Source organism: Myxine glutinosa, chromosome 1 (assembly GCF_964187855.1).
Source record: "Myxine glutinosa chromosome 1, kmMyxGlut1.1, whole genome shotgun sequence".
Lineage (NCBI taxonomy): Eukaryota > Metazoa > Chordata > Myxini > Myxiniformes > Myxinidae > Myxine > Myxine glutinosa.
In genome coordinates this window covers 154,271,034-154,290,476 of record NC_136261.1, presented here as the reverse complement: position 1 = coordinate 154,290,476, position 19,443 = coordinate 154,271,034, and the positions used below count along the sequence as shown (strand labels likewise).

The window sequence follows — 19,443 nt, the reverse complement described above, 5'->3', positions numbered from 1 at the left end:
TATGATACTAATAGTTTGTGCTCAAATGATAGTTATGAGAGTAGCTTTATTGATGACTCTGAGTATGATTCTGAGTATTCATGTGATAGTTATGACTTAGATGATTCTGAGTGAAAAAGTGTTTTAGTTTAAGCACAGCGATATATATAAAACGGAGCTGTAAAGCTCAAAAGTGTTTTATTTTAAGCACAGTGATATATATAAAACACCACGTTTTCTCACGCTATAAATATGGTTTATTGTGATACTTGCGAGAAGGAAGTAAAATATTATAAACAACATATTCTCACCGCAAAACATACATACAACATTCTTAACAAACTTTCCCCTCTTCCACCTAAAACAAAACATTGTAAGGTCTGTAAAACAACCATCCTCAAGAAGGGGTTTAAAGCCCATCTTAAAACTAACAAACACTTGTCAAAATTGTTTACTATTAAAAATACTGATGGTGCTTTCAAAAGACATATCAGGATTCGAATCTTTAACTTCAAACCTCCCGAACCAAAGTCTATAGTTGATGCTGTAGAAATAGTCAAACCTGCTGTTCAAACATTGATTGAAAAAACACTAAAAGAAATGAAACCACTTAAATTTTATATGGGGGTAAAATTAGAAATGACAAAGGATAAAGGAGTTATAGATACACCATACATGAGAACTGAGCCACACTTTATATCTTCATATTAAGATTTTAAAACATCAGGAGTCTATGATGAACTTATTAAACAAGAGCAAGATGTGGATAATTCAATCGTAGGAAGTGGATTCAATATAGGAAAAATTATTTACATAGACATTCATATTCTTAAATCAGATCCTCTAAAAGCTTCTTCTTACATTGATTTACCCAGTGTTATCAAAAATAGAAAAGCAGTTATCAATATCAAAAATAAAGACAATAAATGTTTTCTCTGGTCTATTTTAGCACACTTACATCCTCCACATTTTCATGATGAAAGAGTATCTCATTATAAAAAATATGAGAATACATTAAATACGAAAGATCTAAAGTTTCCGATGACTTTAAATGATATTCCTAAATTTGAAAAGATGAATAATTTATCAGTTAATGTTTATGGTCTAACAGAAACAAACAACATTCAGGTTTTAAAGCTTTCTGACAATTGTAAACAAACTCATATTAATCTTCTATATTTTAATTCAGAGGAAAATTCACATTATACATACATCAAAGATATTACAAAATTAATAAAACCACAAGTATGTAAAAGAACAAATAAAATATATATTTGTATGCGTTGTCTTAACTTCTTCCATACACAAGAAAGATTAGATAAACATTCAAATTATTGTGGTGAACATAAATCAATGGTAATCAACATGCCTAAAAAAGGCTCAAAGATCACATTCAAAGATGAAAAGAAAACAATAAAACATCCATTTGTTATATATGCTGATTTTGAAAGTATTTTAGAAAAAATTGATACTGCTTCTCCAGATCCAAAAGAATCATACACAAATAAATATCAAAAACATACTCCTTGTGGTTTTTGTTATTATATCAAATCATCCGTTGGTGATAAATATAACAAGTTAGAGATGTATAGAGGCTCAAATACCCCAGAGGAGTTTGTGAAACGACTAGAAAAAGACTGTGTTCGATTAACCAAGATAATGAGAGAAACCAATAAACCAATGTCCTTAACAAGTAAAGAAAAAAGGGAATTTATAAAAAACAATGTCTGTCATATTTGTGAGGAGAAAATTGGTAAAGGTCTAAAGGTTAGAGACCATTGTCATCTCACTGGTAAATATAGAGGTCCGGCTCATCAAAGTTGTAATATTAATTATCAACTCCCCTCTTTCATTCCTGTCTTTCTTCATAACAACGCTCATTATGATACACATCTATTTATCAAGGAACTCTCAAAGACTTCTGGAAGTATCTCAGCAATTCCAAACACGGATCAGAAATACATTTCATTCACAAAAACAATTCACACATCTCCTATTACTCATATCAGATTTCTTGATACATTTAAATTCATGGCAAGTCCATTGGCTAACTTGGTTCAAAATCTAAAAGAGTTTCCATGTCTTTCAGAGTATTTTTTAGATAAAGATTTTCTAACACAAAAGGGAATTTACCCCTATGACTATATGGACTCATTTGAGAGATTCAATGAAACACAACTTCCTTTAAAAGAAAATTTCTATAACAAATTAAATAATAGTCATATATCTGATAAAGATTATGTACACGCACAAAATGTTTGGAAAAAATATAACATTAAGAATCTTGGTGAGTATCACGATTTGTACCTCAAAACGGATGTGCTTTTGTTGGCTGATGTGTTTGAGGCTTTCAGAACAATCTGTCATTCTGGATATGGATTGGATCCTGCTCACTATTACACTGCTCCTGGATTGGCTTGGAGCGCGATGTTAAAAATGACAAAACAAGCTTTGGATTTGATAACCGATGTTGATATGCTTTTGATGATTGAAAAGGCAAAGAGAGGAGGAATTTCACAAGTCTGTTCAAAGAGATATGCTAAAGCAAATAACAAGTACATTCCAAATTATGATCCATCGGTAGAGAGCTCCTACTTGATGTATTATGATGCGAACAACCTGTATGGCTGGGCAATGTCTCAGGCTCTTCCTTATGGAAAACTTAGATGGGTAAAGGAAAAAGATTACAAAAAGGTTTTACAAGATGTATGTATCTCTACACAAAAAGAATTGGATGATTCAAAGGTTGGTTATTATTTTGAGGTCGATTTGAAATATCCAGAGGAACTTCATAACCTACACAAAGATCTCCCATTTGCTTGTGAAAAGGAAAGTCCAAAGAAGGAGTGGTTAAGTGATTATCAACAATCATTTAATATAGGTGAATCAACAGAAAAATTACTTACTACATTATATAACAAGAAAAATTATGTTCTACACCAAAGAAATTTGCGACAATATTTATCAAAAGGTCTAAGAATAGAGAAGATCCATAGGGTTCTAAAGTTCAATCAAAGTCATTGGTTAAAGGGGTACATTGATTTTAATACACAAAGAAGAACAGAGTCAAAAACAGATTTTGAGAAAGACTTTTATAAATTGATGAATAATGCGGTCTTTGGTAAGACCATGGAAAATGTGAGAAAAAGACAAAATATCAGACTATCAACATCTTGGAAACAAGCATCAAAATTAATTAATAGACCGAGTTTTACTAGAGCTGAGGTCTTTACTGAGAACTTTTGTGCGATCCATTTGATTAAAGAGAGTATTGAAATGAACAAACCTATTTATATTGGAACATCAATTCTTGATTTATCAAAGTCATTAATGTATGATTACTTTTATAATAACTTGAGGAAGAAATATCAAAATGATGTTCATCTACTTTATATGGATACAGATAGTTTTATTTTGCAAATTAATACTGATGATGTTTATTCAGACATGAAAAAGGACATTAATATCTATGACACTAGTAATTACAGTCCAGAGAGTGAGTTGTTCTCTTCTAAAAATAAAAAGGTGATTGGAAAGTTTAAGGATGAATTAGGGGGAAATGTCATGAGTGAATTTGTGGGATTGAGGTCTAAGGCTTATGCTTATAAATACATTGTGAATAACGTCGAAAAGACTGATAAGAAGTTAAAAGGTGTAAAGAAAAATGTTATTAAAGAAACAATAAACTTTAAGGATTATTATAACTGTTTAACAACAAAGAAAGAAGAGTTTAGAAAGATTAATGGAATAAGAAGTTATAAACATAAATTATATTCAGAAGAGATGAATAAGAAAGCATTGGGGGCTTTTGATGATAAGAGGTTTATTTTAGAAAATGGAATTGATAGTCTCCCTTATGGTTATATAAGTATATAAGTGATAAGTTAAAAAGGGGGGTTAGGGATTTTAACGGGCTACCGCCGCCTTTTTTACTATTATATAAATGATAGAACCAAGTACCAACCAGACTAAAGAGTGGAGGTGTAATCAACCTTGGTATATAAATGGTAAACATAACGAATGTGAAAAATATCAAATAGGTATAATTGAAAAGACAACTGGTAAAACAATTTACAAAACAAATAAGAGAATTAATTTAAATACCGGTGAATTGGGTAAAAAAGATGGAAATATTTTTGAGTGGACGGAAAACTTTGATGGTTGTCAGGAAAATATATACTTTAATTTAAAAATGGTATGTGGCACTGGAGGCGCTCAAACAAGAACATTGAGGGAGGTTTACCATTTTATCTTAGCTCAGTTAAAATATCTTAATAAAGAACCAAACTCAAACATATTTTTTGTTAATATATTAGATGGTGAAGAGAGTGGCAAGAGAATTAAATTATTTCCCACGCATAAACAAATATTTGTAGGGTCGTTGTTTGAGTGGGCCAAAGATGATTCACCAGATGATATTAAGAGTAAAAGGTTAAAAGGTCCATAAGGTCAGAAGGATCACAGGTTCACACAGAAGGACCATTGTTTAAGTGGTCTAATGAATAAGGATAACATGTCAAAAGGTTAGAAGGTTCGTAAAGAACAGGGTGAGAGAAATAGAGGTGTTTAGGGGCAATGAGGGAGGGGAAAAATTAACATGTAAGTCAATGGGAAAAATGAGAGTGTCCCAGAAGCAAGATATATACACTACTAATGATGTTCTTGATTCTATGTATCTGTATGCAGAGAGCATTCTTACTTCTTACTACTTCCCCTTATTTTCCCTCCTCCCCCTCCTCCTCCTCCTTCTACCCCACCTTTTAGCCCTTCCCCCCTCCAGCAAACTATCTAATCCTCCTTTTCCACTATTATATATAATTTTTCCTTATCATTATTTCAATTTCATAAATCGAATAATTTCATTTCATTTGATCTCTTTGCAGACACTGTTCTTGCTGGAAAAAGAGGTGCTGGGCAAAGGCCCAACAATTTACAACTGGCAAAAGACGCTTGGAAACCTTTTGGCAGTGGCATGGTATGGCTGTTCAATGAATTATAAATTTAATAACAAGTTATTGTCATTCCTTTTATCAGTGTATTTTTCAATGCATTTCTCACCTTTTGTTTTGTCCTATTCATCATAATAGTGACTCTTCATCTTCCCTCTTCAGTCAGCACAGTGGAGATCTCTTCCTGAACTTTTGATTAACTTTGGTTGAGGTTTCTCACATTTGTACTCTGACTTCCACTTGAGTGGCTATTCTACTTATGGATGCTAAATATATAGATATGTGATGGTTGTAAATGATGCAGTTATCTTTTTACCTGGATTTTTCTTTACTTTCTGTTGTTCATTTACCTCTGCCACCGAAGGTGGATGGAGGTTATGTTTTAAACCCTGTCTGTTTGTTTGTTACTTGAATAGATTCCGGCAAGTATGTTGGTTGGTTTGTTACTTGCGGAAAAGATTCCGGCAAGTATGTTGATCGGTTGGTTTGTCTGTTTGTCTGTCTGTTTGTTACTTGCCGGAAAAGATTCCGGCAAGTATGTTGATCGGTTGGTTTGTCTGTTTGTCTGTCTGTTTGTTACTTGCCGGAAAAGATTCCGGCAAGTATGTTGATCGGTTGGTTTACTTGCCGGAAAAGATTCTGGCAAGTATGTTGATCGGTTGGTTTACTTGCCGGAAAAGATTCCGGCAAGTATGTTGATCTGTTGGTTTGTTACTTGCCGGAAAAGATTCCGGCAAGTATGTTGATCTGTTCGTTTGTCTGTCTGTCTGTCTGTTTGTTACTTGCCGGAAAAGATTCCGGCAAGTATGTTGATCTGTTCGTTACTTGCCGGAAAAGATTGGTTCTCACAGAACACAGGCCTGTGTGTGTTCTCTCCAGTTGTTCTGGCACCAAGTTTAAATAGAACATTCATATCTAAAAGACATTAATGTCACTTATGTGGCTAATTTCAAACAGGAACAAGTCAATACCTAAGACTATGCTACCAAATTTGAAAAGCAACATATCGTGTAAGTGCCAAAAATACGAGGTATCATTAAAATTGGTTAAGCTGCTCAGTGGGAATGGTTATCATGCTTTAATGTACTCTTATGGACGCTACAAACAAATTGACACCCAGAAGGTTTTGCCACCTCAGGTGTACCGATATCTTCTCTGGCCAATGGACTATTTCTACTGGCCTTGAGGTGTAAATTCATTAGGAAAACGTGATTATTCTGCTTTATTCTATACTATAAGAGAGATGTTTGCCTGTCCGTGTGTGTTGCCATTTTTCTCAGAAATCGCCCAACGGATTTCAAACTTTCAGAGGTTCATCAGTGAGTGCTGATCATCAGTAGGCAAAAAGTGCTGATCATCAGTTCATCAGTAGGCAAAAAAAAAAGATTTTTAAATTAAAAAAAGGTTGGATTTTTTTTATCGCTTTATCGTGCTTGGTTTTGGGAGGGATTACCAGTGGCAGACCTATGTCAAAGGTAATATTTAATGGTCTCTGACCCCATTCCTTAGTGGGTGTAGGGAAGTGTTTTAGGCCCCCACATGAAAATAGAATTTTTTTTAATTTCTTTAATATACAGGATTGGAACAGCACCAGGCGACTCCGGTCAACTTTCCTTTACGTGGGAAGCATGGGGATTTGTGATGGCTCGCCATCGACTTCACTCTAGTTTTGATGGCACAAATCAGTTTACTCTTGAAATATTCCTCAACATTGCTGTTGATGTGGTTTAAGATTGTGACTACTGAAGAGTCGATTGATACCTGAATTCGGCATATGACATTCAAGGCTGTCTCCAGGGATGACAGAATAGTTTAAAGGTATTGTATTATCCTTTGAGCTGTCGAGTCTGGTTTTTATTCCTGACCTGACTATAAAACTGTCACCCCAGTTGCTTTGCAGGCAGCGAATTTCATCAATGAGAGTGCTGTTCATCAGATTTCATGTTAAGCCATTGTCTCATCTGCCAGCATTTGTTCGTGAATGGTAAAGATCCTACATCAGCATGCCATTGGGGATTAACCCGTAGAGCCGAGGCCAGAAAAACACACACACATACGCACACACACACACACACACACACACACACATCTCGTTTTTTCATTTCTGTTCCTCAAAATTCTATCTCTCTCTTTTATTCACACACACACACACACACACACACACACACACACACACACACACACACACACACACACACGCACACACACGCACACACACACACACACACACACACACACACTTACATTACTAGCTGGACGATTTCCTTCACTTCTAGGTGATTAAACTATCCCCTCTGTCTTCACAAAGGAGGGTGGCACACACCCAAAGAATTGTGTTGGGTACAGCAGCGATGTTTCTTGTATACTTAAAGGACTTCTCAATCTCTACCATTTTGCAGATGATTGTACCTTGTGTCGATCAGCTCCTTATCCTGAAGACAGGTTGTCAGCAGCTAAATTCCTCTAAGGTTAGGATTTGGTCCAGTACCTGAAATTTGACCATACAACCCAGACAAGACTCTCCCTACCCAACTCTCCCGTTACAGGCTCTTTTATCTGCAGTACATATTCAATGGCAGTTCTTCCTATCGAGTTGTTAATGTGACGCCTCTCTGCCCTTTGCAATATTTCTCTTCCATTAGACCTATTTATCTATTTTAAAAACGTCTTTCTGAATACCTCTATGTGTATTGCTTGTTTATAAAGAATTAGTAAAGAACCCGTCCTTACAGATGGATGACTTGTAATACCCACCAGGTGGTGCTATACAATACACATTTACATTGACTGTGGTCCTCCGGCACCCTGAACACCTGGGACTATGAATTATTTTTACCACCTAAAACCCTCCCAGGTACACTTCGAGTACAACCACCTGGTTTCACCTCATTCCGTCCAGCGATTCAGGAGTGCATCAAAGTCACACACGCAAACAAACACAGACACAGACACATCTCAAATTATATATACTTCAAGCTTGAATTTTTGCCTGTTTCTTTGCTGACGAATTTAATCAAAATACAACATTTTCTACTTCACAAACAATCTGCTTTAGCCACTCTATAATTTGCTTGAGGTCATCTTCCATGTGCTTGGAAGTCAGCCAACATCACCTTCATCAACCATCCTTGCTGCTTATTTGTGGTGTGAGCAAAAATCACTTCCACTTTGCTGTGAAGGTCAGTGTTGGATGCTTTGGTTTGAACCTCCATTTAAAACGAGTGAAATGAAACATTTTGAATATTTGAAGATGATTTGTAATACCAGATACCACCGGGTGGCGCTATAGGATACACATTTACATCGAGATAATTGGGATCTTCCCTCATCCCTGAACCCCCTTCCTCAAATTTGCTACTTTGCCATAAACCAAACTTGGGGTACCCGTAGGTAACATGCAAAATATGGTTGGATTTGGTTCCATAGTTTTTTAGCTCACCTGGAACGAAGTTCAGGGGAGCTTATGCGATGGCGCGTCGTCCGTCCGTCAGTCTGTAAGTCATTAAGTCAGTCCGTCCGTCCATCCGTAAACACTTGATACTTCTTCTCCGAAACCGCTGATGGGATTGCGACCAAATTTGGCATAAATGATACTTGTTGTGTTGTGACTAAAGTTTGTTCACAGCATTAAAAAAAAATCTGGGTCTAAGGGGGTCTACCAGGGGTCAAAGTGGATCCAGGTTTGACACCCCCCAAAAATAGGAATTTGCTTTTTTCTCTGAAACTACACACACTATTTCGATGGAACTTGACCATAACCTTCATCACCCATGATGTACCGACGTTTGTTCACGGCACGAAGAAAATCGAAGTCTATGGGGGTTTATGGGGGTCAAAGTGGGTCCAGGTTTGACCCCCCAAAATACAGTAGATATTTGCTTTCTTTTCTGAAGCTACACACGCAATTCTGATGAAACTTGACACACCTTAATCTAATGTCTAAGGACCTTAATCACCCGTGTTGTACTAAAGTTTGTTCACAGCATTAAAAAAAAATTGGGCCATGAGGGGTCTACTGGGGGCCCCAAAATAGGTATTTGCTCTTTTCTCTGAAACTACATACACAATTTCAATGAAACTTCATCACAACCTTAATCACTTGTGATGTACCAATGTTTGTTCAAGCCATTAGAAAAATTTGGGTCTGAGGAGGTATACAGGATGGGGAAGGGGGGGGGGGGGGGTTGCCCCCCAAAATCGGCATTTTTTTGTTTGTTTGTTTAAAGTCTTATGATTATGTTGGTATGATTCTACATGCTGCCCTGTCTTCTAGAAAGCATTGAAATTGGTTTAAAATACCATTAGTCATTGTAGTACCAGATACTGTTTAATGTACCAGGTGAGCGCCAGGGGTATTTCCCCTACGTTTTATTTTTTGAAGCTGATATATATGAACAAACAAGCATGAATTGAGCTTTATATCTACTTCTCCCTCTTCTTCTTCTTCTTGCTCTTCTTCTTCTTCTTTAATGGCCACCATTCTCCCACCTTTATTGTGGGTTCGGTCGGAGGAAATTTGGCCCGAGTCATCACTATCCGGCTGGCCAGGCCTGACGTTCGACTAGTTAGAGCAGGACATTGGAATTTGTTAATGGTGCTGGCGATAGCTCGCCTGCTCTTCGCGAAGGACACCGTGGGATCTTTAACGTCCACCAACGAATGCTGGCACATAGGACGCACGTACAATGCCCTTCCGAGGGATGGCACGCACATTGATAAATTACCCTGCCTGTGAGAACGAATTGAGCTTTATATATATTAGATGATAACATATTTTGGTTCAGTTTTTGTCTTTGTGCATACAATGCGAATATCACATAGCAATGGCAGAACTCATTTTTCTTAGAACTTTATCGAATGGACATTCGTCATTGCAGCTGCCCTTACTAAGATGTAATGTTATTTTTTTTTATTTTTTTATTTTTTTTTTGTATACAAGATCGAGGCTCGTGAAAGAGCGAACATTAATCACACAGAAAGACAAACCGACACATAAAACATATAACATCGGGAGCGGTAGACAAGATGGGGAGAGAGGGGGAAGGACACAAACACAACATTTGAGAGCAGGGACCGAGAGACATGGAGACATCGAGAGATCTGAGAGAGGGCGAGGGCTTTGGGGGGGGGGGGGGCAAGGGAAGGGGGCGGTGGGAGAGGTATAAAACATATGGACACTGCCAGGACTTCCAGGAAAGAAGTTGGAATTTCAAACAAGGTGGATCTGGGGTGAATTAGCGGGGGTAGAAAAGATCAAGGTTTTGGATGGGGGAAGATAAGAGATGGTGGTGAACAGCTGTTTTAAAGACCTGGAGGGAGGAGTGGGATTGAAGGGAGTGAGGGAGTTTGTTCCAGAGGCGGGAAAAAGAGGAATGAAAGAGTGAAGGTGAGCAGAGAGCCGAGATTTCGGCAGTTTAACCATCAGAGGGTTGCTGGCAGATCTTGTGCGACCTGTAGGAATATTTGGGGGACAGAGCACAGAGAGAGCTGGGAGTGCAAGGCCGGAGAGGAGTCGGTAGAAGACAGAAAGACCACCTACCTGCCTGCGGTGAGTGAGTGAAAGGCCCTCAGAGATAGCTTCATCGCGGGAGATTCCAATGATTCTGAAAGCTTTGGTTTCAACAGCGTGAAGCCGAGCTAGGTGTGAGGCAGGAGCACCGGCCCATAGGGGAGAACAGTATTCCATTGAGCTGCGGATGAAAGCCTTGTATGTGGTGAGGAGCTCAGGTGTGCCGAGGAGCACCTTTGATCATGCAAGCTAGCTTTTGGCTTGTATGACAACCTGAGTAGCATAATACTATCTACAACCGAGCTGGATGTTCAGTGCTTTCATGTTGACTTGTTTATCTGAAAACATGTTTATGTTTATTTTTACCTCCGCCACTGGATGTTGCTTCATAATGTTGACTATAGACCACTGATTCTATGTAGCATTATTAGTTCTCATTCCTCTCGTCCCACCCATTGTGTACCTGCAGTTCTGACAACTCTGTGAAAATATTTGACAGACATGGCCATCGGATTGAGCTGATCAGTATTCCAGGGTAAGATCAGTATCCCCTTTATTTGTACATTCACATCCGTGCAGCAAATGCCTTCAGGCAAGGGATGTTGAAGCACCTTTGATCATGCAAGCTAGCTTTTGGCTTGTATGCCAACCTGAGTAGCATAATACTATCTACAACCGAGCTGGATGTTCAGTGCTTTCATGTTGACTTGTTTATCTGAAAACATGTTTATGTTTATTTTTACCTCCGCCACTGGAGGTGGATGGAGGTTATGTTTTCACCCCTGTTTGTTTGTGAACTGGATATCTCAAAAAGTTGTGGATGCATTTGGACAACACTTTGGTGGACAGGTTGGGTTGGGTTGGGTTTGGTGGACAGGACAGGTTGGGACAGGATTGATTTCAAGTTTTCAGAAGAATTGATTTCAGAAGAATTGATTCAAGTTTGGTGAAGATTCAAATCCAGATCAGGGGATTTAAAAAAGTGATTCTTCACCATTGAGTGGTTGGGCTCAAACCAATATATAGCACGATATCTCAAAAAGTTACACACGTATTCGGCCGAAACTTGGTGGACTGGTTGTGTGTGGGACAAGGACAAATCGATTTTGGTGAAGATCCGAATCTGGATACGGATACGATAATTTTTAAAGTGATTCTTCACCATTAAATGATGAAGGATCAAAAACTATGCACTCTATAACATGATTGATATTTCAAAAAGTTGTGGATGACTTGTGATAAAACTTGGTGGATGAGTTGGTTAGGTGACAAGAACAAGCAGATTAGATTCTGGTGAAGGTCCGGATCCAGATCCAAACTATCAGTGGAATACAAAACGTAAACTGTTCAGCTTGGTGGAGGTATGAATTCTACCGAGTGCCATTATAGTATTTCATTTCATGTTTTATTAATATCATTTATTTTAACTGGATTAACATTTGTACATAATGGCCTTTATTTCAGTAATAAAGTGAATTGCAGATACCTTTTAAATTGCTTTTCTTTACTAGCCCAGCAGATATGTGAAAAAATTGTGCTTTTGGTGATACAAGCATGAAATTTTGAACACTGATAGAGCATACTACTAGGAAGATTTTTGGATATAGGGGCATTCAAATCTTTTCCTAGGGACAAAATGGCGGCCATTTTAAAAATGGCCGTTTACGGATAATAAGATACACAGTACCGATGTCTATAAAACTAGATTTACTTATTGCTCAAGCACACCTATGATGTTTTTTTCACGTAAACAGGTTGTAAGATCATAATTAAATGTCAACAAACTCACATAACATTTATTTGGTCCTTATTCTTTACAAAAATAATTACTTTTTGAGCTATTTTGAGCAAACTCCAGAAACACAATGGAAATGAAGTGAAAATGCCACATTAACGCTGTGGAAGTGACTTTCACTATAAAACAGTCTACAAAACAGTCTTCCACATGTTTGTGTATATGTAACAGATGTGTTATTCCTCCTGTATACTATCGTGTGCACTCCCCTGCACAGTGACACAGAGCTGAGCACTGGAGTGCGGCCTTAACACACTTGCACTGTTTCCTGCAACCCTTCTTGCATCCACATCTAATCAATTGTCGGCATGCCTCAGTTGCCTCTGTGAGGGTTGTCCAATATATCCCCCAGCCGTTATTACTCTGTTTCCAACCCCATTCACTTGGCGATGGGAGCTCAGGTGCGCAAATCATCATCTGGCCCCAACAAAAGCCGGCTTGGTAGGCAGCTCTCTTGATGTGTTGTCTGAGGGCTTCTTGCGTTGGTGGGATAGCCTCTATTGATCTACCAGTCTGGGTGAAGAGATGCTTGCGGGCATCGTTAACATGTTCCTGGCTGCTTGTTCGATCGTAGAGCAGAACAACAAAACGCTCCAGTGGATCCATGTTGTCATTTGCAGTTGAAATGGTTGGTGTGGCAGCCAGTGCGCAGAAAGCTGAGGTGACCTCATCATAGGCTTTCCATGTTTCCCATGCTGTTTTCTTCCCCCTTCCGCCGAAGCAGGACACGGTGTCACACCCAGTGAAGGCGTGGAAGAATGGCAACCCTCGGCACTTGTTTGGTCCCAGTGCCACAGCCATCTCGTGAGCTGCCAAGTGCCTGAAATTCTTCCCTGTGCCAAAAGCAACCCAGAGTTCATCGATGTCAAGATATCCAGTTGCTGCCACTGCAAGGATCAAAACATCTGTGTCCACTGTGCGGATTGACACCTTGGTATAGCCCTGTCTGACTGCATCTTGGACATGGAGTAGTATCCTTGTATCTGCCTCCTCGTGACTACACGGGGAAAGACCAGTAACATCTCGTGGCTGTGTACAAAAAACTTCTTTGTGGTTTGTGGTGACGATTTGCTTGTCAGTCTCAATGTTTGCTATCCTCGTTGCTAGAAAGTCAAACAACTCCACCTTGTTCTCGTCTATGCGAAGGAAGGCCTGCCAGTTTCGAGGGATGGAACTAGATGGCTCAACTCGTCTCCTGGTGCCTTTACCCCTCGTCTTCCTGGTGTCGGCTTTCAAACTGTCTGGGAAATATTCATCCCAGATAATATCAACCCTGCTCTTATTTTGTATCTGAGATGTGATGTATGGCAAGAATACTAGTGATGCATACTCAGAGAAGGTCTTCGCATTACGAGGTGCCAGCATGTTCACGATGGCTGCTCCATCCAGGATCATGACTTCAACAGGGGGGCTTACATCATCATTTTCCCATGAGGTGATCAGATCTTCTAAGCACCCAACCAGATCAGACTTGGTTCCAAGCCGGATTTTGCCCATTTGTGACAATGCAGGGGGACAAGCTTGGTTTTCATGTGCAAAGAATTCATCAAGATCTCCATTCCGTGTCTGGGATGCAATAAACAGCCTGGAGAACAGAACGCAGTCATTCTTCAGAGATACCACCTTCAACTCTGTTCTTGACTTCTCTCTGACTGGGGGTCGGCTGAAGAGAGGGAGATTGTTTCTTTTTATTGGGTCAGTGATAGGCTTTGTCTGATGTACAAGCCTCTCGTTCACATATGTGTCATACTGTTCTTTTCCCAGCTTCTCGATCTGGTAAAGGGTGTTGATGACTGCTGGGTCTGCCAGGTCTCTGCTGTCTAGCACCAAGAGATCTTTGCTGTCGTCACAGAATGGGTTCCCCATCTCTCCTATGACACGGGTGAGTGCTCTCACATCTCGAGCAAAGGCTACCTGCGTGTGCTTTGTCTGTTCATGGTGTTTTAGTTCAGTTTTCCTAATTCTTTTTTCTGTTGTGGCCTCGAACTTATAGATCAGTTTGGCCATCTCTGGACCAGACACCATCCATCAGCGCAAAGCTGCAGCATTCTCCGTAAGACCTACAGCCCCTCCATCACCTTTCACCAATGCATTATTTTGCTCGTGTGCCTGGTCTAAGGCTATGGCAGAGAATGCACGTGTAGTCTTCTTCATGGTGAAGTTTCCTGCCAGAAACTGTGCGTATACAGTTGGATGCTTTGTTGCAAGTGTCACCATGTCGCGCAAGTGAACTGGGATCCACCTGGCATAGTTTGTATGTCCCAAGGCGAAGAACCATGGTACAAGCTTGGTCAGAGCATCAGTGTACAGTTGGAAGTTTCCTTCACGGACGGATCTCACATAGATCAGGACTGCCAGTTCTAGCTGCATAATTAGGAACCAGAACTGAAACTGTGGACTTGCATTGGCTTGTTCACCGCACCAGTCATCTAGTGGTATCGTATCCTGTCCCTCATCTAGTCCACTGGTGTACTGGCTGTAGGCTTCCTTCAGGAGAAGATAGAGAGTACTGGCTGTGACTTGGTGTGCTCGTCGTGTGCGTGTCACATGGGTCACTTTCAGGAAGGAATCAGCAGTACCACTTGTAGCAACCCCTGCAAGCATCAGAACGCCTGTCCACCCACTGCTATCCAGAAGGTCACCGAGGGTTTTCCATGCTGCCATCTCAATATGGAGTCCACCAAAGACCATGACGAAGTGATCTTCTCCGTGTGTTTCTGGCCATCTCCATTGGATCTGTTTGGCAAGTGTGTACAGTGGCTGATCAAGTGTGATTACAGGGATCTGACCTGGATTCAGAATATCGATTGCTTTCTTGATGACATCCATGGAGTGACGAATCATTGCCACAGATTTTGCCTGGTCATAGAAGAGAGGCAGCAATGAAGTTAAGGCCACACTACACTCTGGTTCTTCTGGAATAGACTGCTTGCTGGCATGGTATCCAGCCCATGATACTGTCTCGTCTCCCTTAAGTGGTGTGTCAGATAGCACTGTCTTCTCCATCTGCTCCAGCCACCTGTCAAAATGCAAGATAATGAACACAATTAAGAACAAACAAGTCCACACAAGTTAACAAGTCTTGGTTATTTAGGTACACATATAACTGTCCACAGTTCAAACACAATAATCAGTTACCTGTACTCAATCTGCATTGCTTCAGGGATGAGTTGGCAGTTGCTTTTGTTGGGACCCGCTAGCTTGGGTACAGGTGGGTCACATTTACCCAGAACAACAGGAGGTACGATGGTGTATGACTGTGGCAGGTGTGCATCTGTTGTTGATGTGTCATCTGGGTTTACCCGTTGAACTCCACGGCTATCGCTATTTGGGTGCTGGAAAAGTGAAATGCCAGTGCCATGGAAGGAGTCGTTGGCACTTGTTGAACTGGGGTTATGATCAATGTTATCCACTGCCCCAGTTGTGAAGAGGTCACTTTTTAGCTCAGGGGGGCAAACTGTACCCTCATTTTGGAAGAAACGGCAGATTCTGTTCCCCAAGTCCGTGGAGATGCTAAGCACCCTGTCATAGGAGATCGAGAGACCCAGGTTGAACATAGTATCAACCAGGTCTCTTTTTCGAGTCTTTGTGTGGATAAGGGTGCCCAGGTACACAGGCAGGGGAGTCTCCCGATTGTGACTGTGCCTCGTGGACGTGGTAGTACTGCTACTCTCTCTGCGGCGTGAGTAACTGTTGAACATAAGGAGTTGTGAGATTGTGAGAGTAGGTGTTGATACCGACGAGTGGCTTGACTGCTCTTGGATGTTAGGACCATTCAAGATCATAGAAACTAGTGATACAAGCGAATTAGGTACCGAATGTTCTTGGCAGTGGGCTTCAAATGAACCACTAAATGTTGAGTTCATTTTCAACATGTCTCTACGAACTATATTTGCGGCTCTAGCAAGACAAACTCAATCACTGTCAGTGTCGTGATCACATGCCTTCTGAAGGGCTGAGCCAACATCCTGGTTGAAAGCAAGCAGAATATCTCGACCGGACATGTGCTCCTCTAGGTCTGGAAAATATGTCATGATTCGATCTTTGAGTTTGGTGGAGTGGACACGCCTGGTCAAGACTGTTCCAAGCTGTTCCAGCCTGGTGGTGTATAGTCTTGCTAGGTCTACCAGCTTGAACACTGGTGTCACAAGAGCATCTGTGCGGGCATCATCGATGTAAGACACTAGCTCTCCAAGTGCTATACCGTGATTGATATCATCTTGTTCATTCAGTGTTGTGCTTGTGGCCCTTGCTTTGTTATAAAGTGACACCAGACACTTCACGTGGTACTGTGCATCTTGTGCTATAAGGTCACCTGCACTCAGTTTAGCAAGAAGTGCCTGATCTCCTAGTTTCAGGGCAGCTGTCCTGACATGTTTATCGAGGTCGAAGGTGGAAGCTTTTCGCAGAGAATTAGTACCCGCTGGTTTGTCACAAAAGAAACACTTTTCAGGCTGTGGCTGTGTGTGGTCTACATGTACTCTGTGACGGGTGTACTTTCTTGAGACACTTGCGGTTTCTTCACTAGACGTTTCTCTTTTTTGTGCCCGATGCAGTTCAGTTTTGTTGTATTTCAGTCTGCATGAATCATGCCACTTAGCCTTGTGGCTCTGGAAGGTTGACTGGATACCTTCACCATCGTCCAGGCGGGACAGTTCTAGAGATTTTGGCAGGCAGCCCATCTGGCTGAAGGTGAGGAGATAATCTGCAAGAGTTTGGTATCCGGACCCTGTGGTTCGCTTGGAATCAGCTGGACAGGCAAGGGCCTCATCGGTGACCTCCTGACATAACACACACTTCTCCCAATCTGTCAGATAAGGCATGTTTGTTCCAGATGTACTAGGGCTTTGGGGGTCTAATAGCTTGAAATTTTTGTTGGCCATTGTCAATTAAGCATTATCCACCACCACCATCCAATCAATATACAAATTGGGAACCAAATCTAGGTAGCTACTACAGTCAATGAGCGAAGGTGCAGTGCAGTCGAGTTATCATCTGAAAAAGAAATACATACATTATTATCATAAATATAGTAATTAGCTTTCGTAACTTTTCACTAGCCTTGCATTGTTCCTTATAGTCACCTAGTCTATGATAGGAAAGTTCATAAAGCTACATCAAAGTTGTTCATATAAAGGTATTGAACCAAAATTACACCCAGGAGAAATCAGATAGTCATGCAAAGTTAAATAATTAAACCGCTAGACCAGTCCTGTCTATTGCAATGGTAAACCATTTGTTCTGCCCCTTATAGGCCACCGTAGATTCCAATTTTGAACCCAGTATGAAGGTATTGCATAGCATGTACATGACAATTTATAATATGCTCATTACATTGTGTTTCAATAGCAGCACAAATGACAAGTCTGAAATAATAGGTAAATATGTCCTTCTTAGCCGCCATTTTGTAAAATGGCCGCCATTTTGGGCCAAGGAGAAATCTGGAATGCCCCTACATCCAAATTTCACTGTAAGGGTATGCCCTAACTGTGTGCCAAGTTTCATGCTTGTATCATCAAAGGCACAATTCTACCACAATTCTTCACATATCTGCCGGACTATACTTAATAAGTACCTTCACAAACTTCCTGTTTTCACTTTCTCTTAAGATTCACTTTCTCAACAATCCTCTCCAAGAAGTTCTGTCGCTCAAGATTTTGGGTCTCACTATCTGCCATGATCTTTCTTGGGAAAACCACATTTCCAAGCTGGCCTCCAAAGCCAGTCGCCGACTGGGCATCCTCCGTCGTGCGAAGTCCTTCCTCGGCACACCTGAGCTCCTCACCACATACAAGGCTTTCATCCGCAGCTCAATGGAATACTGTTCTCCCCTATGGGCCGGTGCTCCTGCTTCACACCTAGCTCGGCTTCACGCTGTTGAAACCAAAGCTTTCAGAATTATTGGAATCTCCCGCGATGAAGCTATCTCTGAGGGCCTTTCACTCACGCACCGCAGGCAGGTAGGTGGTCTTTCTGTCTTCTACCGACTCCTCTCCGGCCTTGCACCCCCAGCTCTCTCTGTGCTCTGTCCCCCAAATATTCCTACAGGTCGCACAAGATCTGCCAGCAACCCTCTGATGGTTAAACTGCCGAAATCTCGGCTCTCTGCTCACCTTCACTCTTTCATTCCTCTTTTCTCCCGCCTCTGGAACAAACTCCCTCACTCCCTTCAATCCCACTCCTCCCTCCAGGTCTTTAAAACAGCTGTTCACCACCATCTCTTATCTTCCCCCATCCAAAACCTTGATCTTTTCTACCCCCGCTAATTCACCCCAGATCCACCTTGTTTGAAATTCCAACTTCTTTCCTGGAAGTCCTGGCAGTGTCCATATGTTTTATACCTCTCCCACCGCCCCCTTCCCATGCCCCCCCCCCCCCCCCCAAAGCCCTCGCCCTCTCTCAGATCTCTCGATGTCTCCATGTCTCTCGGTCCCTGCTCTCAAATGTTGTGTTTGTGTCCTTCCCCCTCTCTCCCCATCTTGTCTACCGCTCCCGATGTTATATGTTTTATGTGTCGGTTTGTCTTTCTGTGTGATTAATGTTCGCTCTTTCACGAGCCTCGATCTTGTATACAAAAAAAAGAAAAAAAAAAAAAAAGAAAAAAAAGAAAAAAAAAGATGCAACTAGTGATGGAATTAATGCATTAAGGTGCAAATAAAGTTTGTTGCTTGCTTAAAAGCTTAAGGGCAAGCACTTAATGAAAGGCATGTACAGCAATTTATTACTTGCGAAAATCTGACATTTTTCAAGTATATTGGTTGGTCTTGTGCGTTATTCTGTCTGTTTGTCTGTTTGTCTGTATGTCAGTCGCTGCCTACAGGTCACAATTTTCAACCGATCTTCACGAAACTTCACCAAATGGTAGAGTTGGTCATAAGCAAGAAGCCTATTGTTTTTGGGGTCAATAGGCCAAAGGTCTCCAACTTTGCCAAATTTCTAAAATCCTCAATTTTCATATAATTGACTTGAAATTTGAAGAGGATTTGCATATATGGTCATTGAATTCAACCACCAATTCTTTTTGAGGTCAACATAGACCATATTTCTAAAATCCTCAATTTTTATCCAATTGACTTGAAATTTTAAGAGGATTTGCATACCAGGTCACTGAATTCAACCACCAATAATTTTTGAGGTTAACATAGGCCAAAAGGTCAACACAGGCCAAAGGGTCAACATAGGCCAAATTTCTAAAATCCTCAATTTTCATC

At 40.6% G+C, this 19,443-nt stretch overlaps 1 protein-coding gene across 1 annotated transcript in view; it reads left to right on the top strand.

Moving 5' to 3' along the window:
- WDR19 (WD repeat domain 19) overlaps nt 1-19,443 on the top strand; it is a 185,022-nt gene that overhangs the window by 29,436 nt on the left and 136,143 nt on the right. Inside the window, exons 2-3 of the mRNA XM_068120441.2 lie at nt 4,863-4,954; nt 10,907-10,972. Of these exons, the coding sequence (XP_067976542.2) occupies nt 4,863-4,954; nt 10,907-10,972 (158 nt within the window). The remainder of the gene's footprint in view (nt 1-4,862; nt 4,955-10,906; nt 10,973-19,443) is intronic.